The sequence below is a fragment of the Nerophis ophidion genome, linkage group LG26 (genome assembly GCF_033978795.1).
Source record: "Nerophis ophidion isolate RoL-2023_Sa linkage group LG26, RoL_Noph_v1.0, whole genome shotgun sequence".
Taxonomy (NCBI): Eukaryota; Metazoa; Chordata; class Actinopteri; order Syngnathiformes; family Syngnathidae; genus Nerophis; species Nerophis ophidion.
The window spans coordinates 11235361-11262601 of NC_084636.1; the positions used below are offsets into that span (position 1 = coordinate 11235361).

A 27241-nucleotide genomic window follows, 5' to 3' on the forward strand; every position below is an offset into this window, starting at 1 on the left:
ATAATTCTGGGTGATTCAACCGCCACCCGCCCGAATCTAATTAAAATCTATTTTTTCGTCATGTCAACCGTCCGACCCGCGGTTTATCCGCGGACAAGACATCTCTAGTCTCCACACATCACGAAATGTATATAAGTTACTGAAATCTCATATCTCAGTTTTTCAATGTGGAGGATTCCCACTCGATCCTTCAACCAGGCTTCAAACTTAGGGGGTGAGTCAAATTTCCACACTCTCAAAATGCATCTCTTTGCAATGACCATACCATAGGCCAGTGGTTCTCAAATGGGGGTATGGGTACCCCTGGGGGTACTTGAAGGTATGCCAAGGGGTTTGTGAGATTTTTTTTTAATATTCTAAAAAAATAGCAACAATTCAAAAATCCTTTCTAAATATATTTATTGAATAATACTTCAACAAAATGTGAATCTAAGTTCATAAACTGTGAAAATAAATACAACAATGCAATATTCAGTGTTGACAGCTGAATTTTTTGTGGACATTTTCCATAAATATTGATGTTAAAGATTATTTTTTTTTTGTGAGGAAATGTTTAGAATTAAGTTCATGAATCCAGATGGATCTCTATTACAATCCCCAAAGAGGGCACTTTAAGTACTCGGGTGATATAGCTCAGTTGGTAGAGTGGCCATGCCAGCAACTTGAGGGTTCCCGGTTCGATCCCACTTCTGCCATCCTAGTTACTGCCATTGTGTCTTTGGGCAAGACACTTTACCCCCCTTCTCCCAGTGCCACCCACACTGGTTAAAATGTAACTTAGATAATGGGTTCCACAATGTAAAGTGCTTTGAGTCACTAGAGAAAAGCGCTATATAAATATAATTCACTTCACTACTTCTATGAGTAGAAATCATAATTTAAAATTGAATCCGTTTATTTTTCAACAAGTTTTTTGTTATTTTTATATCTCTTTTTCCAAATAGTTCAAGAAAGACCACTACAAATGAGCAATATTTTGCACTGTTATACAATTTAATACATCAGAAACTGATGACATAGTGTTGTATTTTACTTATTTATCTCTTTCTTTCAACCAAAAATGCTTTACTCTGATTAGGGGGTACTTGAATTTAAAAAAAAGTTCACAGGAGGTACATCACTGAAAAAAGGTTGAGAACCACTGCCACAGGCCACCACTATGCTAACATTCCGTTCCATCTTGCTTTAAGTGTTAGAAATGCCAAGCAAAGCAGTTTCAGGGTCAGAATCCAGGTTTACTTTTACTACATGAGAATACCATCTGAAAATCGAGCTTCAGAAATTTTTAATATGGCTTTTTATTAATATCTCGATATTTTTAGGCCGTGTCACGTGATACACAATATATATCTCCATATTTTGCCTTAGCCTTGAATGAAAACTTGATACATATAATCACAGCAGTATGGTGATTCTGTGTCTACATTAAAACATTCTTCTTCATAATTTCTTCTCATTTTAAACTTTCATGCAGAGAAGGAAATCCCAAATAAGCCAATTGACTAAAACTGTATTTATTAAACAGTTATTAAGCAGTGGCACAAACATTCATGTCATTTCCAAACAGAAAGTGCAAGAGTGTCAGAGACATTTTAAAACAAGCTATTAGTGCACTTTTGTGCATGATGTCACTAAAATGACACATGTACTTTTTTCTTTTTTATTATATCAAAACATCACTAAATTAAAGTGCACTTTTTGTACAGAATGCCACTACAATCGTTTAAAACAAATAAAGTGCACTTTTGTGCATGATTTCACACAAGATATTTCAATAACTGTCAAATAAAAATGAGCTGCATGATAGGAAATCAAATAGTGTATGTCCTTCACTACGTATATGGTAGGTTACGGCGGACATTCTCTCCTTTTGTTGTTGACTAGTTTTTTCATATGGCGTGGGCGTGTGGCACCGAAAGGAGATGTTGACATGCGGAGTAAGCACTCTTCATTCTCTAGCAGGTAACTTTTCAAATGATGCTACATATTAGCAGTAATTCTACTTTTTGTAGAAACACATTTTCCCCACACTTGACAAATTATGGTTGTCTGTTCGACATAGGGCTGGGCGATATGGCCTTTTTTTAATACCTCCATATTTTCAGGCCATATCACGATACACGATATATATCTCCATATTTTGCCTTAGCCTTGAATGAACACTTGATGCATATAATCACAGCAGTATGATGATTCTATGTGTCTACATTAAAACGTTCTTCTTCATACTGCATTAATATATGCTCATTTTCAACTTTCATGCAGAAAGGGAACCCAGAACTAAGCCAATTGACCAAAACTGTATTTATCAAACAGTTATTAAGCAGTGGCACAAACATTCATGTCATTTCCAAAAAGGAAAGTGCAAAATTGTCAGAGACATTTTAAAACAAGCTATGAGTGCACTTTTGTGCATGATGTCACTAAGATGACATTGAAAACAACACTAAATTAACTTTTTGTACAGAACGCCACTACAATAGTTTAAAACAAATAAAGTGCACTTTTGTGCATGATGTCACACAAGATATTTTAATAACGGTCAAATAAAAATGAGCTGCATAACAGGAATTCAAATAGCATATGTCCTTCGCTATGTTGTAGGTTACTGCGGACGTTATCTCCTTCTGTTGACTATTTTTTTTCATACGGTGTTGATATAGAAATGGAAGACGCCAGGCTCAATCGGGTCAGTGCTGGTTGCTTCGGCATTTTGTTGGTGTGGCACCGAATTGCAATGTTGACATGTGGAGTTTCAAGCACTCTTCATTCTCTAGCTGGTGACTTTTCAAAAGATGCTACAAATTAGTAGCGCTGCTACTTTCTGTAGCAACATTTTTTCCGCATACTTGACATATCACGGTTGTCTGTTCAATATCTTCCCGCTTGAAGCCAAACCACCGCCAAACGATGGACTCTGTGCTGTTTTTCTTGGGAATTAATTATTCTTCCTTCATTTGTTAACAGATTCGCACCTTTTCTCTCACGTATTACCACTTGCACCGCTCGGCTTGCACCACAGCTAACTTTACCCACGCCGCTAGCTCTCTACTCCTCCACATACTGTGAGAAGGTGCGCTTGTTTTATCTCTCAGTGAGAAGGAGAGACAAGAAAGAGTGAGAAAAGCTTGTAGTGTAATGCCCACAGCTAAAAGGAACTGCGTGAGAACGTATACTCGAATAACACCATATAGTCATTTTCTATATCGCACAGAGACAAACCCTTGATATATCGAGTATATTCGATATATCGCCTAGCCCTAAATACAACATTCAAGCACTATTTTTGTGTTCAATTATACAATAATGCGTTTATCCTAAACATACCTGCCATTTTATTTTAAACACTGTGGCATTTTCACCAAGTATTTTATTTAATTATTCGCAATAATATCGTACCGTGGCCTTAATACCGTGACAATATCATACCATGAGATTTTGATGTCGTTACATCCCTACTTTGTTGGCAAAACTACCACGAAAATGCGCGTTCAATACGGCCACGAGTCTGCAACCGGACCTGATGTCATGACGGTCCCGTGTAACATCAGTATCGAGATATGATACCGTTCGGTTTTGGGATGTCTGATAATATATATCTGATAATATCTGAACAAAACAATGACATCATAGCTTTGTATTTCTAGTGTTTTAGCTTAAAAATAATAAAGAGTTATTTTGATTTCCAGAAAATGCTGTAGGTCAACATAAAATAAGCTGAAGGACGAAAATGGCCGCCCTTTATACAGTCCCGTCCTAGAACCAAAAATACTACATGGGCAAGGGCCTGGCTCCAGTAAATAAGATTTTACATGTGTGTTCGAGAGAGTGTTTTTACTTGACTTTATTACAACATGTTTATTTATGTTAAGAACGATTGAAAAATAAGCGGTTACTTCTGCTCTTCTGCTTTGACAAACTGTACGTATGAAAGAAAAAAAAAGGTATCGTAACAGTTGTATACCACTGCAAACTACATTATAAGACTCAAAAAAAGACATCACCGAGTCAAAGCTGCATCCGTCCTTCAAAATCCCAAATTACACAGACCTATTAGGTCCGTGCAAGGCTATGACAACATAATTCAGTCGTAAACCAACACGAGGCTATCCATTCACAGCTATGTGAAACCGTGCATCGTTTTGTGCGTAAAGTGCAATGACAACTGTCGATTATATTTAACAGTTTGCATCACAGTGTGTCTGCAGTGTTTATTAGACAGAGAGCCAGCAGCAAGTGGTCAACAGGTTGTTTACACACTGCTACTATTCACAGCTCACTCAAGCGAAGGCAACATGATTGTGCAAGTGTAATAATAACTGACCGCCGTACGTTGAATGTGGCTCTGTTTGGGAGCATTGAAAAACAAAATGTATACACGGGGCCGATAAAACGATATCAATATATATCGCGATAGACATGTAATCGATACATATGAAATAGTGTCAAAGTGCTTTTATTACCTTGAAGGTAGAAATATACCACATTTTGTATATATATACACACACACACACATATATATATATACACATATAAATACACATATATATATATATATATGTATATACAGTATATACATGCACATATATACACACCCACACATATGTGTATATATATATATATACACACACACACATATACACACACACATAACGCACGTAATTATATATATATATACACACACACACATATACATATACAAATACATATACATACACATACATACACATATATATATATACATACATATACATATATATACACACACACACACATATATATATAAATATATATACACACACACACACAAATATACATACATATATACATACACACACGCATATATATACATACACACACACGCATATATATATATATATATATATATATATATATATATATATATATATATATATACACACACACACACACATATATATATATATATATATATATATATACACACACACCTACATATACACACCACATACACGTATATATGTGTGTGAATGTGGAAATGGTGTCAAAGCGATATATATATATATATATATATATATATACATATATATATACACACACACACACACACACACACACACATGTGACAATGTGTATAATTAATGACATATTTTTGCTCAAACTCTTAATAGATCTGTACTGATACAGCATTTACATGTACATAGCTTTAAAAAAATATATATATATATTTTTTTAAATACCCCTACTCTATCAAAATGTAAAAATCGAGATATATATATATATATATATATATATATATATATATATATATATATATATACATATATACACATCCATACATACATACATAAACTCGCACACGCACCTCAAATTTTTACTTATTAAGATCAAGGCAAGTTACAAGGTCTTATCTCTATTTTTATATATTGATAGAGGGGGGGTATTTTTTCTTTTTATTTATTTATTTTATTTTTTTTAAAGCTATGTACATGTAGATGCTGTATCGGTACAGATCCATTAAGAGTTTGAGCAAAAATATGTCATTAACTATACACAATAAAACATTGTCACATGTCTGATGGCAGGAGCTGCCATGCAACGCCCTAACCACGACCCATCAGGAGCAAGGGTGAAGTGTCTTGCTCAAGGACACAACGGCCGTGACAAGGATGGAGGAAGCTGGGGATTAAACCAGGAACCCTCAGGTTGCTGGCAGGCTGTCCCTTATATATAAATGTGGTCCGAAAAACTGGAAAGAATGAAGAATGGTTGGTTGTGTGAACAAAATGCCCTCGCGGCCTGGTAACCGAGCAAATCAGGAAGGGATCGGTGTGATTAGTGAGCAATGGGAGGGACACGCTGAGCAGCCAATCGTTTAACAGTAACAACTATCCTGCTGGTTGTGCCACCTTCTTGTCCCGCTGCTGAGTCTCTGCATGGAGTGACAAGAGAAACTAAAAATGAGTGCTGTATAGAGCAAATTGTCGATAAAACAGGAAGTCATACTGACGGTATGGCAGTATTTTGTCCCAAACAGACCGTAGTCCCTGTCGCTCTTATCTTTTCTTTTCAACCCTCGTCTTTTCCCCATTCGGACGTATGGAATCAACAGGTAGGAACTAAAGTGCAAGACTGTATGAAGTTAATAAATACAATATAACATATGTAATATATATATATATATCCATCCATCCATTTTCTACCGCTTATTCCCTTTCGGGGTCGCGGGGGGCGCTGGCGCCTATCTCAGCTACAATCGGGCGGAAGGCAGGGTACACCCTGGACAAGTCGCCACCTCATCGCAGGGCATATATATATATATATATATATATATATATATATATATGTACAGTAAATGTGCTATTTTGAAATAGGGCTGGGCGATATATCGAATATACTCAATATATCGCAGGTTTGTCTCTGTGCGATATAGAAAATGACTACATCGTGATATTCGAGTATACGTTCTCACACAATTGCTTTTAGCTGCGGGCATTACACTGCATGCGCTTCCCACTCTTTCTTGTCTCTCCTTCTCAAACCAAGCGCACCTTCTTACATACGTCACGTGTGCACCGTCACACGCTCCCGCGGAGCAGAGAGGTAGCGGCATGGGTAACATTAGCTGTAATGCTAACGGTGAGGTGCAGGTGGTAACACGAGAGAGAGAAGGTGCGAATCTGGAAACAAATGAAGGAAGAATTAGTTCCCAAGAAAAACAGCACGGGGTCCATCGTCTGGCGGTAGTTTGGCTTCAAGCGGGAATATGTTCAACATTTATGCGGCAAAAGCGTTGCTACAAATAGTAGCAGCACTGCTAATGTAGCATCATTTGAAAAGTCACCCGCTACAGAATGTAGAGTGCTTGAAACTCTGCATGTTAACATATCTGGCCGGTGCCACACCAACAAAATGCCGAAGCAACTATTTCCAGATGAACACCGTATTAAAAAAAAAAGTCAACAACAAGGGATAACAACAGCAGGGACCTATTATGCAGCTCATTTTTATTTGAGTTATTGAAATATCTTGTGTGACATCATGCACTAAAGTGCACTTTATTTGTTTTTAACTATTGAAGTGGCGTTCTGTACAATATATGCACTTAAATTTAGTGTTTTGATATGTCATCTTAGTGACATCATGTACAAAAGTGCACACATAGCTTGTTTTAAAATGTCTCTGAAAATCTTGCACTTTCTGTTTTGGAAATGACATGAATGTTTGTGCCACTGCTTAATAACTGTTTAATACATACAGTTTTGGTCAATTGACTTAGTTTTGACTTCCATCTCTGCATGAAAGTTTAAAATGAGCATATATTAATGCAGGATGAAGAACAACGTTTTAATGTAGACACATAGAATCATCATACTGCTGTGATTATATGTATCAAGTGTAGGGCTGGGCGATATGGCCTTTTTTTAATATCTCGATTTTTTTTTAGGCCTTATGGCGATACACGATATATATCTTGATATTTTGCCTTAGCCTTGAATGAACACTTGATACATATAATCACAGCAGTATGATGATTCTATGTGTCTACATTAAAACATCCTTCTTCATACTGCATTAATATATGCTCATTTTAAACTTTCATGCAGAGGAGGAAATCACAACTAAGTCAATTGACCAAAACTGTATTTATTAAACAGTTATTAAGCAGTGGCACAAACATTCATGTAATTTCCAAACAGAAAGTGCAAGATTGACAGAGACATTTTAAGTGTCAAATAAATAGGTCAAATAGGTTCCTACAGAAGTTATTAAATTCTGTTGTTGACTATTTTTTTCATACGGTGTTGATCTGGAAATGTTTGCCTCGGCATTTTGCTGTTGCGGGCGAGTGGAACCGAACGGAGATGTTGACATGCGGAGTAAGCACTCTTCATTCTCTAGCAGGTGAGTTTTCAAATGATGCTACATATTAGCAGTGATGCTACTTTTTATAGCAACGCTTTTGGCCCACACGTGACAAATTACGGTTGTCTGTTGGACATATTCACACTAGAAGCCAAACCACCGCCAGACGATGGACCCCCTGCTGTTTTCTTGGGAATTAATCTTCCTTCATTTGTTACCAGATTCTCACCTTCTTTCTCTCGTATTAGCACTCGCACGGCTCTGCCAGCACCACAGCTAACGTTACCCCTGCTGCTACCTCTCTGCTCCGCGAGGGCGTATACGTATGTGACGTATGACATGACAGTATGTGACGCACGTAGGAAGGTGTGCTAGTTTTAGCTCTCTGTGAGAAGGAGAGACAAGAAAGAGTGAGAAAAGACTGTAGTGTAATGCCCGCAGCTAAAAACAACTGCGTAAGAACGTATACTCGAATATCACGATATAGTCTTTTTCTATATCGCACACTGACATACCCGCGGTATATTGATATATCGCCCAGCCCTAATCAAGTGTTAATTCAAGGCTAAGGCAAAAATATCGAGATATATATCGTGTATCGTGACATGGCCTAAAAATAACAAGATTTTTTTTTTAAAAAAGGCCATATCGCCCAGCCCTACTCAAGTGTTAATTCAAGGCTAAGGCAAAAATATCGAGATATATATCGTGTATCGTGACATGCCCTAAAAATAACAAGATATATATTTTTTAAAAAGGCCATATCGCCCAGCCCTAGTAAAACCCATTTACTCTGTCGAGCCCCAGACAGCACAGACACTCAACAACGGAGCATTATTTGCAGATTGTAATAACTGGTTTACAAAAAAAATATTTTTAACCTAAATAGTGGAAATGACATAATTTCTCAGGGCGCAGCAGACTGTATCTCTCGGTACACTAGTGCAGTGGTTCTCAACCTTTTTTCAGTGATGTACACCCTGTGAACATTTTTTTAATTCAAGTACCTCCTAATCAGAGCGAAGCATTTTTGGTTGAAAAAAAGAGATAAATAAGTAAAATACAGCACTATGTCATCAGTTTCTGATGTATTAAATTGCTTAACAGTGCAAAATATTGCTCATTTGTAGTGGTCTTTCTTGAACTCTTTGGATAAAAAGATATAAAAATAACTAAAAACTTGTTGAAAAATAAACGAGCGATTCATTTATGGATAAAGATTTCTACACATAGAAGTAGTGAAGTGAATTATATTTACATAGCGCTTTTCTCTAGTGACTCAAAGCACTTTACATTGTGGAACCCATTATCTAAGTTACATTTTAACCAGTGTGGGTGGCACTGGGAGCAGGTGGGTAAAGTGTCTTGCCCAAGGACACAACGGCAGTAACTAGGATGGCAGAAGCGGGGATCGAACCTGGAACCCTCAAGTTGCTGGCATGGCCACTCTACCAACCGAGCTATATCACCTGAGTACTTAAAGTGCCCTCTTTGGGGATTGTAATAGAGATCCATCTGGATTCATGAACTTAATTCTAAACATTTCTTCACAAAAAAAGAAATCTTTAAAATCAATATTTATGGAACATGTCCACAAAAAAATCTAGCTGTCAACACTGAATATTGCATTGTTGTATTTCTTTTACAGTTTATGAACTTACATTCATATTTTGTTGAAGTATTATTCAATAAATATATTTATAAAGGATTTTTGAATTGTTGCTATTTTTAGAATATTTTCAAAAAATCTCACGTACCCCTTGGCATACAGTCAAGTACCCCCATTTAAGAACCACGGCACTAGTGGGCCGCGGCACAGTGGTTAAAAAACACTGAATTAATGCATTAATGCTCACTTAAATACTTTGCTGAGGTGTTAGTTCGCAATACAATTTAAAACAGAAACGTGAAAACAATCACATGACACTGGAATTGCGAAACCTCTACTCTGAGTCCAGCTGGAGAAGAATGCAAACCCTGACAGAGGCCGGGGGTGAGAGGGCACCTTACGCATGCAAGTTTACTACATTGTGCTTGTTATGATTAGTGAAAGGCCTACTGAAACCCACTACTACCGACCACGCAGTCTGATAGTTTATATATCAATGATGAAATATTAACATTGCAACACATGCCAATACGGCCTTTTTAGTTTACTAAATTGCAATTTTAAATTTCCCGCGAAGTATCCTGTTGAAAACGTTGCGGTATGATGACGCGTGCGCGTGACGTCACCGGTGGTAGCGGGCATGTTCTCCCAGCACCGATCACGGCTAAAAGTAGTCTGTTTTTATCGCATAATTACACAGTATTCTGGACATATGTGTTGCTGAATCTTTCGCAATTTGTTCAATTAATAATGGAGATGTCAAAGAAGAAAGATGTAGGTGGGAAGCGGTGTATTGCAGCCGGCTGTAGCATCACAAACACAGCCGGTGTTTGTTGTGAAGCTTTAAAATGGAACAGAGTGGTCAAGCGAACATGGTTCCTGACCACATGTCAACCGGCAGGTTTGGGTGAGAAAATTGAGGTAATAAGTCGGCTTGAGCGGCGCTTGTGTCATTCTTCCTGCAGCTGTCAAAGAGGCAGCTGCTACTTTCTTGGCTCCTCCGTGGCTTCCATCAGATACACTGGCGGTCACCACACCCCTCCGACTTTCAGATATGACATTATAATCCCACTAAAACACTAGTAACACAATAAGCAGATATGGTATTTTCCAAAATTATCCGAGTAAATGTGTCTAATAACATCTGAATCGCTCCCAGTGCTGTCGCCTTTTTTTTCTTTTTTTTTTTTCTAGTGCATCACTTTAACTTTCCTCATCCACAAATCTTCCATCCTCGCTCAAATTAATGGGGAAATCGTTGCTTTCTCGGTCCGAATAGCTCTAGCTGCTTGAGGCTATGATGATAAACAATGTGAGGAGCTGTCACGCCAAATTTATTCCCCCCTACAACCACCCCCCCCCCCCCCCCCCATTTACTTCCGGGGTCACGTTTCCGCTTACGTCAGGAATATCCTCAAGTTAATATAGCGTTTTATTAACGCTATATTATAAAAATATAATGCTATATTATAAAAATACAGAGGTTTTATTAACTCTACTTTATAAGACAAATTAAAAAATGTTTTAAAAACTATTTAAAATCACAAGCTATGGTATGACGTACGAGGAAACGTGACCCCGGAAATAAATGGGGGGGATATAATATAGCGTTAACAAAACGTCTGTATTTTTATAATATAGCGTTATATTTTTATAATATATATATATATAATATATAGAGACGGCATGGCACAATGGGATAGAGTGGCCGTGCGCAACCCGAGGGTCCCTGGTTCAATCCCCACCTAGTACCAACTTCGTCACGTCCGTTGTGTCCTGAGCAAGACACTTCACCCTTGCTCCTGATGGGTGCTGGTTAGCGCCTTGCATGGCAGCTCCCTCCATCAGTGTGTGAATGGGTAAATGTAGAAAGTAGCGTCAAAGCGCTTTGAGTACCTTGAAGTTTAGAAAAGCGCTATACAAGTACAACCTATTTATTTATTATTATTTATTTATAATATAGCGTTAACAAAACGTCTGTATTAATCCGACAAATTAACTTGAGGATATTCCTGACGTAAGAGGAAACATGACCCCGGAAGTAAATGGGGGGAGGAGGTTTTTGTAGGGGGGAAGAAATATGGGGTGACAGAGCCCTACAGCCCGTGACATCACGAGCACATCGTCTGCCACTTCCGGTACAGGCAAGGCTTTTTTATTAGCGACCAAAAGTTGCAAACTTTATCGTCGATGTTCTCTACTAAATCCTTTCAGCAAAAATACGGCAATATCGCGAAATGATCAAGTATGACACATCGAATGGACCTGCTATCCCCGTTTGAATAAGAACATCTCATTTCAGTAGACCTTTAAATACTTTGCTGAGGTGTTAGTTCACAATACAATTTAAAACAGAAACGTGAAAACAATCACATGACACTGGAATTGCGAAACTTCTACTTTGAGTCCAACTGGAGAAGAATGCAAACCCTGACAGAGGCCAAGGGGGCTCCAAAATGATTGTGTGTCGGTCTCCTATGTAATTGCCCTCTGGAATGATGTTGTAAATGACATCAGTTGGGTCAAAACGTGGTCCCTTCCTAACAGTTATTTACTTACCAACAAAGTCAAAGAGATATATCTTTTAAAATCAATCATCGTTATTACCCTGTAAAGACTGTGATGGTAAGATACAAGAAGGACATTGATGTTACCTGCACCTTTTGTAACATGCACCCAGAGACTGTTACCCACTTGTTTCGGACTTGTGAAAACACTCGATCACTATGGCAGGGCATCTGTCGCTTCATCCTGGACAATATTCATGACAAATTTGTGCTTTGCTTTGAAGATGTTATTTTTGGTTTTACACTGTATGAACAAAAAATTGAAAGGGAATTCAACCTTTGCAACCTCATTATTCTATTGGCTAAGTTTTGCATTCATAAATGTAAATTTATCAATCCCCGACCTGTGTTTTGTGCCTTTAAAAAAGATTTTGAACTTTACTTAAAAACACTCTCTACCTCTAACAACAAAAAAGCTGTGAAAACGATGATGCTGTGTGCTAAATTTACGTTATTTAATGAATCTGAATGAGCCTATGGCATGGGTGTCAAACTCTGGCCCCCAATGTAATTTCATTTGGCCCTGGAGGCTATATCAAATTAACATTAGAGCTGGCCCGCCGGTACTATACAGAGGCGGTGCCGCTGTAGCACCGCATTCACCGCTAATGCTCATACTTGCCAACCCTCCCGATTTTCCCGGGAGACTCCTGAAGTTCAGTGCCCCTCCCGAAAATCTCCCTGGGCAACCATTCTCGTGAATATCTCCCAATTTCCACCCGAACAACAATATTGGGGTCCGTGCCTTAAAGGCAATGCCTTTAACGTTCTTTACAACCTGTCGTCACGTCCGCTTATCCTCAATACAAACAGCGTGCCGGCCAAGCCTCATGATATAAGCAGCTTGTACACACTCATAAGTGAATGCAAAGCACACTTAGTCAACAGCTATACAGGTCACACTGAGGGTGGCCGTATAAACAACTTTAACACTGTTACAAATATGCACCACACTGTGAACCCACACCAAACAAGAATGACAAACACTTTTCGGGAGAACATCCGCACTGTAACACAACAGAACAAATACCCAGAAGCCTTTGCAGCACTAACTCTTCCGGGACGCTACAATACACGCTACCACCTAAAAGGTTAATTTGTTCAACCTTGGCCCGCGGCTTTGTTCAGTTTTAAATGTTGGCCCTGTCTGTATTTGAGTTTGACACCCCTGGCCTATAGCTTTGCACCTGGTTTATTACCGTATTTCCTTGAATTGCTACCGGGGCGCTAATTAATTCAAAACCTCTTCTCACTCCTGCGCTTACCAAAGGCATGTGGTAAAAGTAAGCATGCGCTAGTTATTTTAAAACTTCTTCTCACTACGGCACTTACCAAAGGTATGCAGTAAAAATTTGAGTGTGATGTAAGCTTGGACCTTAAATCCTACTGAATAGCTCTTAATCTTCTTCCCTTTATACGATTTCAAATTACCGGTATTAAAATCAGCCTCCTCCATTTTGAAAATGATGACAGGGGAAGGGTCACTCGTGACGTCACAAGTTTGACCAGGCGGTAATACTAAGCATGCGCTAATAATTTTGGGAAAGGAGTTTGACCCGGCAGTAATTCAAGGCAGGTGCATGCTATATGCCAGTGGTTCTTAACCTTGTTCGAGGTACCGAACCCCACCAGTTTTATATGCGTATTCACCGAACCCTTCATTAGTAAAAAATACTTTTTTTTTTTTTTTTTAATTCAAGACAAAGTTAGATATTTTTGGTAACACTTTAGTATGGAGAACATATTCTAAGTAACAAAGACTTAATTTACAGTTATTTGGACACTAGGGGAACATATTCTACGTAATAAAGACTTAATTTACAGTTATTTGGACACTAGGGGAACATATTCTAAGTAATAAAGACTTAATTTACAGTTATTTGGTTAGGGTTAAGGTCAGGGTTAGAGGGTTAAGGTTAAGGCTCCGTTTAGCACAAAACACTGTGATGGATAGCTGCGCCCTATTGTTTACAGAAACCTGGCTAACGTCCTCAATCCCTAACGCTAGCATGGAGCTAACCGGTCACACAGCACACAGACAGGACAGAAACGCAGAGTCTTCCGGCAAGCGGCGTGGGGGTGGACTGCTAACCTACCTAAACAACAAGTGGACTTCTGATTCAAAGGTAGTTAAAAGCCACTGTTCCCAAGATCTGGAATATTTTACAGTTAAATGCCGACCCTTCCATCTAGCCAGGGAGCACTCTGCTGTCCTGATCACAAACGTGTATATAGCTCCCGATGCTAACGCTAGCACGGCGCTAGCTCTGTTGCACGATACAATCAGTGCACAACAGAACAAATATCCCGACGGCATCCACATCATAGCGGGGGACTTTAATCATGTCGACCTGAAAAAAGTGCTCCCCAAACTTCACCAGCATGTGAAGTGTGCTACGAGGGGAGCTAACACACTGGACAAAGTCTATTCCAACATAAAAAAAGGATATAGAGCCAAACAACTTCCCCAATTAGGCAAGTCTGACCACATATCCCTGCTCCTTTTGCCAGCTTACACACCAATAAGAAAAAGTGCTCCTATCACAACCAAAACGGTCAAAACATGGCCGGAGGGAGCCATGGAACAGCTGCAGGACTGCTTTGATACAACAGACTGGTCAGTTTTTGAAAACCCAGACTTGGAGCAGTACACAGAAGCAGTCCTGGGGTACATCAAACACTTCATAGACACTGTCACAGTGGACAAGCGCATCCGAGTCTACCCCAACAGGAAGCCCTGGATGACAAAAACAGTCCAGGGCTTACTCAAAGAGAGAGACAGTGCCTTCAAAGCGCAGGACCTGGCACTCTACAGTGCTGCCAGAGCCAATCGGAAGAGAGGCATCAGAGAGGCAAAAGCCGAACACAGGAGGAAAATGGAAGCCCACCTGCAGAGCAACAACACCAAGGAGGTATGGAAAGGAATGAAAGACATGACCAACTTCAGACCCAGTAACCCTTTGGCTGACGGCGACGCCTCTCGAGCGGGGGAGTTAAACAGCTTCTTCGCCCGATTTGAGAGAAAAGCACCTGCAGCCGTCACAACACTCCCACCCAACACCCACAGCAGCTGCATCCTGATACTGGAGGAGCATGAGGTGAGACGCACGCTGAAGGCAGTGAACCCGAGGAAGGCTACGGGTCCAGATGGAGTCCCGGGACAGGTACTAAGAGACTGTGCAGACCAGCTGGCCGGAGTATTTACGAAGATCTTTACCCAGTCCCTCTCCCAGGCCGCCATCCCATCATGCCTGAAGACCTCCACAATAATCCCGGTGCCGAAGAAGAACTCTGTCAGATGTCTGAATGACTACCGTCCAGTTGCACTTACACCTATAGCTATGAAGTGCTTCGAGAAGCTGGTACGGACCCATATCACCTCAGTCCTCCCTCCTGAGCTCGACCCACACCAGTTTGCCTACAGAACCAACAGGTCCACAGAGGACGCCATCGCCACAGCCCTACACTCCTCCATGGGTCACCTGGAGACGGGGGGGAGCTACGTGCGGCTGCTTTTTGTGGATTATAGTTCGGCATTTAACACCATTATTCCTGATAGACTGGTGTCCAAACTGTCAGACCTGGGTCTCTCGAACTCCATCTGCATGTGGATTAAGGACTTCTTATCCAACCACCCCCAGAGGGGGCAGTTGGGTCGCCACATGTCATCAAGCCTGCACCTCAGTACCGGCTCTCCGAAAGGCTGCGTGCTGAGCCCCCTTCTCTACTCCATCTACACATACGACTGCACACCTGCCCACTCCAGCAACTCCATCATCAAATTTGCGGATGACACCACCGTAGTGGGGCTCATCTTGGAGGGAGACGAGGCTGCATATCGGGATGAGGTGGAGAAGCTGTCGGATTGGTGCAAAGTCAACAACCTGGCTCTGAACACCTCCAAGACCAAGGAGCTGGTCATAGACTTCAGGAGGAAAAAAACGGACATCCTGCCCCTGATCATCAGTGGTGACTGTGTGGAGAGGGTCTCCGACTTCCGCTCCCTGGGAGTCCACCTGGCCGACGACCTATCCTGGAGCACCAACACCACGGCTACCATCAAGAAGGCACACCAGAGACTGCACTTCCTGAGAATACTCAGGAACAACCACCTCTCACAGGAACTGCTGGTGTCCTTCTACCGGTGCTCCATTGAGAGCATCCTGACCTACTGCATCTGCGTGTGGTTCAGCAGCTGCACGGCCGCAGAGAGAACGGCGCTCCAGAGAGTCATAAAGACCGCCCAGAAGTTAATCAGATGCCCCCTCGCCCCCCTGGCTGACCTGTACAGCTCCCGCTGTCTCAGGAAAGCACAGAGCATCCTGAAAGACCCATTCCACCCCGGGCACAGCCACCTGGAACTGCTACCCTCAGGCAGACGCTACAGGGTGCTAAAAGCGAGCACCAATAGACTAAAAAATAGCTTTTACCCAAGAGCCATAGTAGCATTAAACAGGCACTGAGTGAGCACAATATGTCCATCATGTCCTCATGTGTAATGTTTAAATATTTTTTTATTTTTTCAGACTACAATGTGCAATAATGTTTTATGTATGTGTGTATATGTATTCATATGCATGCAGATATGCATCTGTGTGGATACATATACATATACATAGATACATCTGTCATCTCTATCTTTTTTTTTTTTTCTTTTTTTTTTTACTATTTATACTACCATATTGTATATGCACCTTAGGAGGAGCTGCTCCAATTTCGTTGTTCTTTGAACCTGTTCATTGCAATAATGACAATAAAAACTCTATTCTCTATTCTATAATAAGGCCATGCTGAATAAGGCATAGGTAAATACTTAATAATGACAAGTTAATAACCAATATGTTACTAATTTGCATGTTAATGGTGAATATGTCCCCCAAACTAAATTGTTACCATGTTTTTTTTACTGGTGCACAAAATGAACCGTGCATGAACATCACCTTGTTCAAACAACAAAACCAACACAGTGCATAAACTCACAACAAATTACACGCCTGCAAATCAGTCAGCTGTTGCCGTACCCATAATACGCCCATGGGGAGAAGTTTGTATTTATACGACGAGTCGGGTGTGTTTTGACCTCCGCCGAACCCCTGAGGCCGACTCATCGAACCCCTGGGGTTTGATCAAACCCAGGTTAAGAACCACCGCTATATGCCCTGCGGCAATTCAGGGAAATACGGTATGTACAGTGGGGCAAAAAAGTATTTAGTCAGCCAGCGGTTGTGCAAGTCCTCCCACTTAAAATGATGACAGAGGTCTGTAATTTTCATCATAGGTACACTTCAACTGTGAGAGAAAGAATGTGAAAAAAAATCCAGGAATTCACATTGTAGGAATTTTTAAGAATTTATTTGTAAATTATGGTGGAAAATAAGTATTCGGTCAACCATTCAAAGCTCTCACTGATGGAAGGAGGTTTTGGCTCAAAATCTCGAGATACATGGCCCCATTCATTCTTTCCTTAACACGGATCAATCGTCCTGTCCCCTTAGCAGAAAAACAGCCCCAAAGCATGATGTTTCCACCCCCATGCTTCACAGTAGGTGTGGTGTTCTTGGGATGCAACTCAGTATTCTTCTTCCTCCAAACACGACGAGTAGAGTTTATACCAAAAAGTTCTATTTTGGTTTCATCTGACCACATGACATCCTCCCAATCCTCTGCTGTATCATCCATGTATCCATTTTTGGTATAAACTCAACTCGTCGTTGAGTTTATATCGTTGTCAGCATTTTAAGTGGGAGAACTTGCACAATCTGTGGCTGACTAAATACTTTTGTGCCCCACTGTATATATCGATATTCTATACATTCTATTTTTGTTACTTTGAATTTACAACCCCCTGGCGCTGTTTTGTACTGTTTTTAAAATGTTTTGTAATGTTTTATACTGTTGTTGAACTATTTTGATTATTGTTTCTCATGCAAGTTCTACTATGTTGTGCTTGTTATGGATAGTTAATCCAACAAGTCCCCACCATGTTTAGTTATAAAATATTTAAAAAATAAAAAATAAATGTGTGTGCTTGCACTGACGATGTATGCCAGTGTTTTTCAGCCTTTTTTGAGCCAAGGCACATTTTTGGCGTTGAAATCACCAGCAGAAATCACTAAAAAACGAAACTCAGTTGACAGTAAAAAGTCGCAATTTTTGGATATGACTTTTAATCATAACCAAGCATGCATGACTATAGCTCTTGACTCAAAGTAGGTGTACTGTCACCACCTGTCATACCACACCGTGATTTATTTGGACTTTTTTGACGTTTTCCTGTGTGTAGTGTTTTAATTCTTGTCTTGTGCTCCTATTTTGGTGGCTTTTTCTCTTTTTTTGGTATTTTCCTGTAGCAGTTTCATGACTTCCTTTGAGCGATATTTCCCACATATACTTTGTTTTAGCAATCAAGAATATTTCAATACTTTTTAATGCTTCTTTGGGGGGCCATTGTTGATTGTCATGTCGTGTTCGGATGTACATTGTGGACGCGGTCTTTGCTCCCCAGTAAGTCTTTGCTGTCGTCCAGCATTCTGTTTTTGTTCACTTTGTAGCCAGTTCAGTTTTCATTTCATTCTACATAGCTTCAATGCCTTTTATTAGGGGCACTCACCTTTTGTTTATTTTTGGTTTAAGCCAGTGGTTCTTAACCTGGGTTCAATCGAACCCTAGGGGTTCGGTGAGTCGGCCTCAGGGGTTCGGCGGAGGTCAAAACAGAACCGACTCATCTTGTAAATACAATCTTCTCCCTATCGGCGTATTACGGATACAGCAATAGCAAAAGTCACACTGATTTGTAGGTGTGTAATTTCTTGTGAGTTTATGCACTGTGTTGGTTTTGTTGTTTGGACAAGGTGATGTTCATGCACGGTTCATTTTGTGCACCAGTAAAAAAACATGGTAACACTTTAGTTTGGGGAACATATTCACTATTAATTAGTTGCTTATTAACATGGAAATTAGTAACATATTGGCTTTTAACTAGTCATTAAGTTCTTATTAATGCCTTATTTGGCATGGCCTCATTATAACCCTAACCCTGACCAATTAACTCTAAATTAAGTCTTTATTACTTAGAATATGTTTTCCATACTAAAGTGTTACCAAAAATATCTAACTTTGTCTTGAATTTGAAAAAAAAACTAAACATTTTTTTTTTCCCACTAAAGAAGGGTTCGGTGAATGCGCATATTAAACTGGTGTGGTTCGGTACCTCCAACAAGGTTAAGAACCACTGGTTTAAAGGGGAACATTATCACATTTTCAGAAGGGTTAAAACCAATAAAAATCAGTTCCCAGTGGCTTATTTTATTTTTCAAAGTTTTTTTCAAAATTTTACCCATCATGGAATATACCGAAAAAAGGCTTTAAAGTGCCTGATTTTCGCTATCTGTAAAGTTTTCCTGTGACGTCATCCAGTGATGCCAATACAAACAAACAATGGCGGATAGTACAGCAAGATATAGCGACATTAGCTCGGATTCAGACTCGGATTTCAGCGGCTTAAGCGAATCAACAGATTACGCATATATTGAAACGGATGGAGGCAGATAGCAAAAACGAAATTGAAGAAGAAACTGCAGCTAATGAGCGAATAGCTATTGACGCTATTCGGCGATCACCTTCCAACCAACGATTGAGTGTCGCAGGATGTCCATACACATCTGCGCTATGTCTGCCTTAGCATCGCCGGTAAAATGTGCAGACCAAACGATCGGGACTTTCGCATCTTGTGACACTGGAACAACCTAAATCTGTCGATTGGTGTTTGTTTGGCATTAAATGTGGGTGCAGGGAAAGGCTGGATGCAAATATAGCTACAAATGTACATACATAACATGTTAGCATCGATTAGCTGGCAGTCATGCCGCGACCAAATATGTCTGATTAGCATATTAGTCAATAACATCAACAAAACTCACCTTTGTTATTTTGTTGACTTTATCATTGGAAATGTATCTGCAGGATGTCCATACATCTCTGTGCCATGTCTGCCTTAGCATCGCCGGTAAAATGTGCAGACCAAACGATCGGGACTTTCGCATCTTGTGACACTGGAGCAACTTAAATCCGTCGATTGGTAAGTGTTTGTTTGGCATTAAATGTGGGTGTACATAAAATTTTGGGCATTAAATTTGTATGTACAAATGTTCATACAGCTAGCCTTAATAGCATGTTAGCATCGATTAGCATGCCGTGCTAATCGATGTACACTCCGCGTAAATCCCTGATCGTGTTGTTACACTCTCCAACAACACACCGACGAGGCCTGATGTCTCCAAGGTACGGAAAACAGTCGAAAAAACGGAAAATAACAGAGCTGATTTGACTTGGTGTTTATGTGTTTGAGAAAATGGCGGATTGACTACCTATGTGACGTCACGTTGTGACGTCATCGCTCCGAGTGCGAATAATAGAAAGGCGTTTAATTTGCCAAAATTCACCCATTTAGAGTTCGGAAATCGGTTGAAAAAATATATGGTCTTTTTTCTGCAACATCAAGGTATATATTGACGCTTACATTGGTTTGGTGATAATGCTGATATCCGAGTCTGAATCCGAGCTAATGTCGCTATATCTTGCTGTGCTATCCGCCATGTTGTTTGTATTGGCATCACTGGATGACGTCACAGGAAAATGGACGGTGGCTTTACAGATAGCGAAAATCAGGCACTTCAAAGCCTTTTTTCGGGATATTCCATGATGAGTAAAATTTTGAAAAAAACTTGGAAAAATAAAATAAGCCACGGAGAACTGATTTTTATTGGTTTTAACCCTTCTGAGATTGTGATAATGTTCCCCTTTAAGCATTAGATACCTTTTTACCTTCACACTGCCTCCTGCTGTTTCCGACATCTACAAAACAATTAGCTACCTGATGCCACCTACTGTTATGTAAGAGTATTACACGGCTACTCTGCCGATCTTTAGACAGCACCGACACTCAACAACAACCCTAGAGGGGGGGTTGGTTGCCCACATATGTGGTCCTCTCCAAGGTTTCTTATAGTTATCATTGTCACAGATGTCCCACTGGGTGTGAGTTTTCCTTGCCCTTATGTGGGCTCTACCAAGGATGTTGTTGTGGTTTGTACAGCCCTTTGAGACATAAATAATCATTGATTGATTGATTTGCAAACTTTCATTACCCAAATAGGTGAAATTAGATAATCTCCCACGGCACACCAGACTGTATCTCACGGCACACTAGTGTGCCGCGGCACAGTGGTTGAAAAACACTGAACTCACGCTCCTCTTGCAGGAAAGCTAGCCGGACTTAAGCTGTTAGCAAGTAGTGTTTTGTGATTTAGCGTGATTATTTAGGGCGTAAATAACGCTGCCGGCTGCCCGGAGGATGGCACCCACAGCCCGGCTCTGACAGCTCCACGCCGGGCTAGCATGGATGCTAAGCGGCTACTTTAAATGGGCGAAGCCGCTCCTCCATGTTGGAGCCCCGTCGTAAAAAAAAAAAAAAAACTCCTCACCTCGCCTTCCACGACGTCGTGGTACGCGGGCGGAGGGTCGAAGCCTCCCGTGCCGGTCCTCCCGCTCGTTTCCCCGTCGCCGCTCGTACTCAAGGCGGGGGCAGGCCCGCTCTCCATGGGCTCGTATCCATAGCCCAGCCCGGGACTTTCGTTGGTGAGGAGCGCCACCGCCTCGTTGATGTCGTTCTTGGCCAAGCGGAGCGCCTTCCTTATCACGTCCGGGTCCGGGAAGCCCATGCAGAGGAGCGTGGTGATGTGCTGCTCCTCTTCGGTCTCCATAGTCGCCGCGGTAGCCGCCTAATAGCGCGGGGGTTCGGGGCACAGCCCAGTAGTTGTGTTCCACGCCGCCATGTTTACAGCGCGCTGCTGCTGCTGCTGACTGTCACGATCTGGCTGGCTTCCCCCAACAGCCACTACAGCGCCCACACAGGTGTTGTGCGCACTTCAGGGGCCTCGGAAATCGCACCCTCACCCCAGGGGAACATGCACAAATCACACAATATTTTTTTTTTATAAACCTCAAACAAGTAAAATATGTATTATAATCATAAATGAGACTACGACTCAACTTTAAAAAATGTGCTTTCTGATTTTGACTAACGACTATTTAAATTAATTGTGTCTTCTCCCATGGGAACTTAAACCCTTCCATTGTGTTGTCCATCTTATCTCAAACTTGTAGCATTTCAGCGGCCTCGGAAATCGCATCGTCGCCCGGGGGAACATGCTCAAATCACACTAATAAATTAAAAAAAAAACCTCAAACAAGTAAAGCATGTATTATAATCATAAATGAGACTACGAATAAAATTTAAAAAATGTGCTTTCTAATTTTGACTAAGGACTATTTAAATTAATCGTGTCTTCTCCCATGGGAACTTAAACCTCCCCATTGTGTTGTCCATCCTATCTCAAACTTGTAGCATTTCAGCGTCCTCGGAAATCGCATCGTCGCCCGGGGGAACATGCACAAATCAGACAAACAAATTAAAAAAATCGTCAAACAAGTACAACACGTGTTATCATCATAAATGAGACTACAACAAAAGTTTATACATGTGATATTTAATATATATTAACGACTATTTAAATTAATCCTGTCTTCTCCCATGGGAACTTAAACCCCCCCATTGTGTTGTCCATCTTTCTCAAACTTGTAGCATTTCAGCAGCCTTGGAAACCGCACTATCACCCCCGGGCGAACATGAACAAATCACACTAACAAATTTTAAAACATACTCAAACAAGTAAAACATGATTTATCTTCATGAATGAGACTAAAACAAAAGTTTAGACATGTGTTATTCAATACATATTAACGACTATTTAAATTAATCGTGTATTTTCCCATGGGAACTTAAACACCTCCATTGTGTTGTCCATCTTATCTCAAACTTGTAGCATTTCAGCGGCCTCGGAAATCGCATCGTCGCCCGGGGGAACATGCACAAATCACACAAAAAAAAAAAGAAAAAATCGTCCAACACGTAAACCATGTGTTGTCATCATAAATGAGACTACAACAAAAGTTAAACAATTTTGTTATTTAATAAATGATAAATGGGTTGTATTTGTATGGCACTTTTCTACCTTCAAGGTACTCAAAGCGCTTTTGACACTACTTCCACATTCACCCATTCACACACACATTCACACACTGATGGAAGGAGCTGCCATGCAAGGCGCTAACCAGCACCCATCAGGAGCAAGGGTGAAGTGTCTTGCTCAGGACACAACGGACGTGACGAGGTTGGTACTAGGTGGGAATTGAACCAGGGACCCTCGGGTTGCGCACGGCCACTCTCCGACTGCGCCACGCCGTCCCATGTCAATAAATGATGATAAAAGGGTTGTACTTGTATAGCGCTTTTCTACCTTCAAGGTACTCAAAGAGCTTTGACACTACTTCCACATTTACCCATTCACACACTGATGGAGGGAGCTGCCATGCAAGGCGCCAACCAGCACCCATCAGGAGCAAGGGTGAAGTGTCTTGCTCAGGACACAACGGACGTGACGAGGTTGGTACTAGGTGGGATTTGAACCAGGGACCCTCGGGTTGCGCAAGGACACTCTATCCCACTGCGCCACGCCGTCCCAATGTCAATGAACGACTATTTAAAATAATCGTGTCTTCTCCCACGGGAACTTAACCCCCCCATTGGGTTGTCCATCCTATCTCAAACTTGTAGCATTTCAGCGTCCTCGGAAATCGCACCATTACCCGGGGGAACATGCACAAATCACACTAACAAATTTTAAAAAACCCTCAAACAAGTAAAACATGATTTATCTTCATGAATGAGACTAAAACAAAAGTTTAAACATGTGTTACTTAATATATATTAACGACTATTTAAATTAATCCTGTCTTCTCCCATGGGAACTAAACCCCCCATTGTGTTGTCCATCCTATCTCAAACTTGTCGCATTTCAGCGGCCTCGGAAATAGCATCGTCGCCCGGGAAACATGCACAAATCAAACTAACACATTTTTTAAAAATCCTCGAACAAGTAAAACTTAATTAATCTTCAAAAATTACGCTATAAAATAGTTTAAACATGTGTTATTTAATATATATTAACGACTATTTAAATGAATTGTGTCTTCTCCCATGGGAACTTAAACCCCCCATTGTGTTGTCCATCTTATCCCAAACTTGTAACATTTCAGCGGCCTCGGAAATTGCATCGTCGCCCGGGAAACATGCACAAATCAAACTAACACATTTTTAAAAAATCCTCAAACAAGTAAAATATTTGCTACCATTATAAATGATATTACGACAAAAGTAAAACAAATTGTGTTTTTAATATTGATTAACGACTATTTAAATTAGTTGTGTCTTCTCCCATGAGAACTTAAACCCCCCCATTTTGTTGTCCATCTTATCAACAAACATGTTGCATGTCAGTGGCCTCGGAAATCACATTGTCACGTGGGGACATGCACAAATCATACAAAAAAAAAATCCTCAATTAAAACATTTATTACCATCATAAATGAGACTACGACAAAAGTTTTAAAAATGTGTTATTTAATATCGATTAACGACTATTTAAATGAGTTGTGTGTTCTCCCACGGGACTAAACCCCGCCATGTGTTGTCAATCTATCTCCCGCTTGTAGATTTTGTAAACAAAGTTCATTGTTTCGTGGAATGCTAACAACCCCTGTTCACCAAAAATGTAAACAATAGTTTTGATGTCGAGGTGTTAAAACTTGTTCAAACCCCAATGTCACGTGATAAATAAAGTTTGTTTTGTATACTTCGTAAGTTAATTATTATGTTCGTTGCTGTGGTTTTATTGTTTTGTTTCATTTCTACATTCGATTCTTACTTTCCAAGAAAAAGAAACCGAGGTTGACGTCTCAATTCCGCATTTCCGTACAGCTGAGAGTACTTCAGTGACTTCTCAATTCGCGCACTTCCATCCATACACGTGTTGAGTGCGCACCGCTGAGTGCACTGCGCAGCGCTGCCGGACAGTACTGTTGAAAATGGTGCACACTGAACAGAAGAAGCGGGTAAATATTGCACACGTCATTTCCGGTATGTGCGCAACAAGTCATCGATTTGGGACAGTGTTACACACAATGTCAAAATAATTAAAATTGGAACCGAAGTGTACTTTTATCCACATTAATGCACACGTTAACTCAGTAGCCAATCACAATGGAGGTTTAATTTATGTTTAACAGTGGTTTGGGAACTCCATCCATCCATTTTCTACCGCTTATTCCCTTTTTTGGGGTCGCGGGGGGCGCTGGCGCCTATCTCAGCTACAATCGGGCGGAAGGCGGGGTACACCCTGGACAAGTCGCCACCTCATCGCAGGGTTTGGGAACTGAGGAGACCAATTTTTGAAGTTGTTCAAGTGGAATTCTTTACCATTCTTGCTTGATGTACAGCTGAAATTGTTCAACAGTCCAAGTTCTTCTTATCGTATTTTACGCTTCATAATGCGCCACACATTTTCGATGGTAGACAGGTCTGGACTACAGGCAGGCCAGTCTAGTACACGCACCCTTTTACTACGAAGCCACGCTGTTGTAACACGTGGCTTGGCATTGTCTTCCTGAAATAAGCAGGGGCGTCCATGATAACCTTGCTTGGATGACAACATATGTTGCTCCAAAACCTGTATGTACCTTTCAGCATTAATGGTGCCTTCACAGATGTGTAAGTTACCCATGCCCTGGGCACTAGTACACCCCCATACCATCACAGATACTGGCTTTTGAACTTTGCGCCTAGAACAGTCCCGATGGTTTGTTTCCTCTTTGGTCTGGAGGACACGACGTCCACAGTTTCCAAAAAGCAATTTGAAATGTAGACTCGTCAGACCACAGAACACTTTTCCACTTTGCATCAGACCATCTTAGATGATCTCGGGCCCAGCTGCGTTTCTGGGTGTTGTTGATAAATGCCTTTGCATAGTAGAGTTTTAACTTGCACTTACAGATGTAGCGACCAACTGTAGTTACTTACAGTGGTTTTCCAAAGTGTTCCTGAGCCCATGTGGTGATATCCTTTACACACCGATGTCGCTTATTGATGGTGTACCACCTGTTGGATCGTAGATCCGTAATATCATCGCCTACGTGCAGTGATTTCTCCAGATTATCTGAAAATTTTGATGATATTACGGATTGGAGGTGGTGAAATCCCTAAATTCCTTGCAAATTTATAAATGTTGTTCTTAAACAATTTGCTCACACATTTGTTCACAAATTGGTGACCCTCGCCCCATCCTTGTTTGTGAATGACTGAGCATTTCATGGAAGCTGCTTTTAAACCCAATTATGGCACCCACCTGTTCCCAAATAGCCTGTTTACCTGTGGGATGTTCCATATAAGTGTTTGATGAGCATTCCTTAACTTTTTCGGTGGCAAAATATCATCAACAGTGTGCTTTGCGTGTAGGCCACCACTAGATGGCAAACAGGTTGCCACAAAAACTAATGCATTGATTCACAAACTATGGCTCCATTTAGTGGTATGTGATTAAAGTACAGTTGGGTAATGTAAAGTGGCCAAAAATATGAAATATACTTGTTAAATAAAACCTCTGCCTTGTTTTTAATGAATACTTAAGCCTACTATGCTACCATATTTTAATGTTGGGCATCATTTGTGGTACTTGGAGAGTCAAGTGTTTTCTGAGGGGGTACAAAACTGACGTATTTGCACAAGTCCTACTGTTTGTATATACACACCCCAAAACCAGTGAAGTTGGCATGTTGTGTAAATCGTAAATACAAATAAAATAAAATGATTTGCATCTGGAGAAATCATGATGTAAGTGGTGATATTATGGACCTTTGATCCCTCAGGCGGTACGGCATCATAAAGCGACATCAGCGTGTAAAGGATATCACCACATGGGTTCAGGAACACATCAGAAAACCACTGTCAGTAACTACAGTTTGTCTCTACATCTGTTAAAACTCTACTATGCAAAGCCAAAGTCATTTATCAACAACACCCAGAAACACTGCCGGCTTCTCTGGGCCCTAGCTCATCTAAGATGGACTTATGCAAAGTGCAAAAGTGTTCTGTGGTCTGACGAGTCCTCATTTCAAATTGTTTTTGGAAACTGTGAAAGACATGCACCTGGTGATAGGTTGATTGGCAACACTAAATTGGCCCTAGTGTGTGAATGTGAGTGTGAATGTTGTCTGTCTATCTGTGTTGGCCCTGCGATGAGGTGACGACTTGTCCTGGGTGTACCCC

At 40.6% G+C, this 27241-nt stretch overlaps 1 protein-coding gene across 2 annotated transcripts in view; it reads right to left on the reverse strand.

Annotated features, from left to right (window-relative positions):
• usp24 (ubiquitin specific peptidase 24) overlaps nt 1-21920 on the reverse strand; it is a 137720-nt gene extending 115800 nt beyond the window's left edge. Inside the window, exon 1 of one of the 2 annotated variants that reach the window (XM_061888473.1) lies at nt 21504-21920. In XM_061888473.1, coding sequence (XP_061744457.1) covers nt 21504-21782 — 279 coding nt within the window. In that variant the 5' untranslated portion in view covers nt 21783-21920. The remainder of the gene's footprint in view (nt 1-21503) is intronic. The other variant, XM_061888474.1, reaches the window with a different exon arrangement.
• Nucleotides 21921-27241: the final 5321 nt, after the last annotated feature.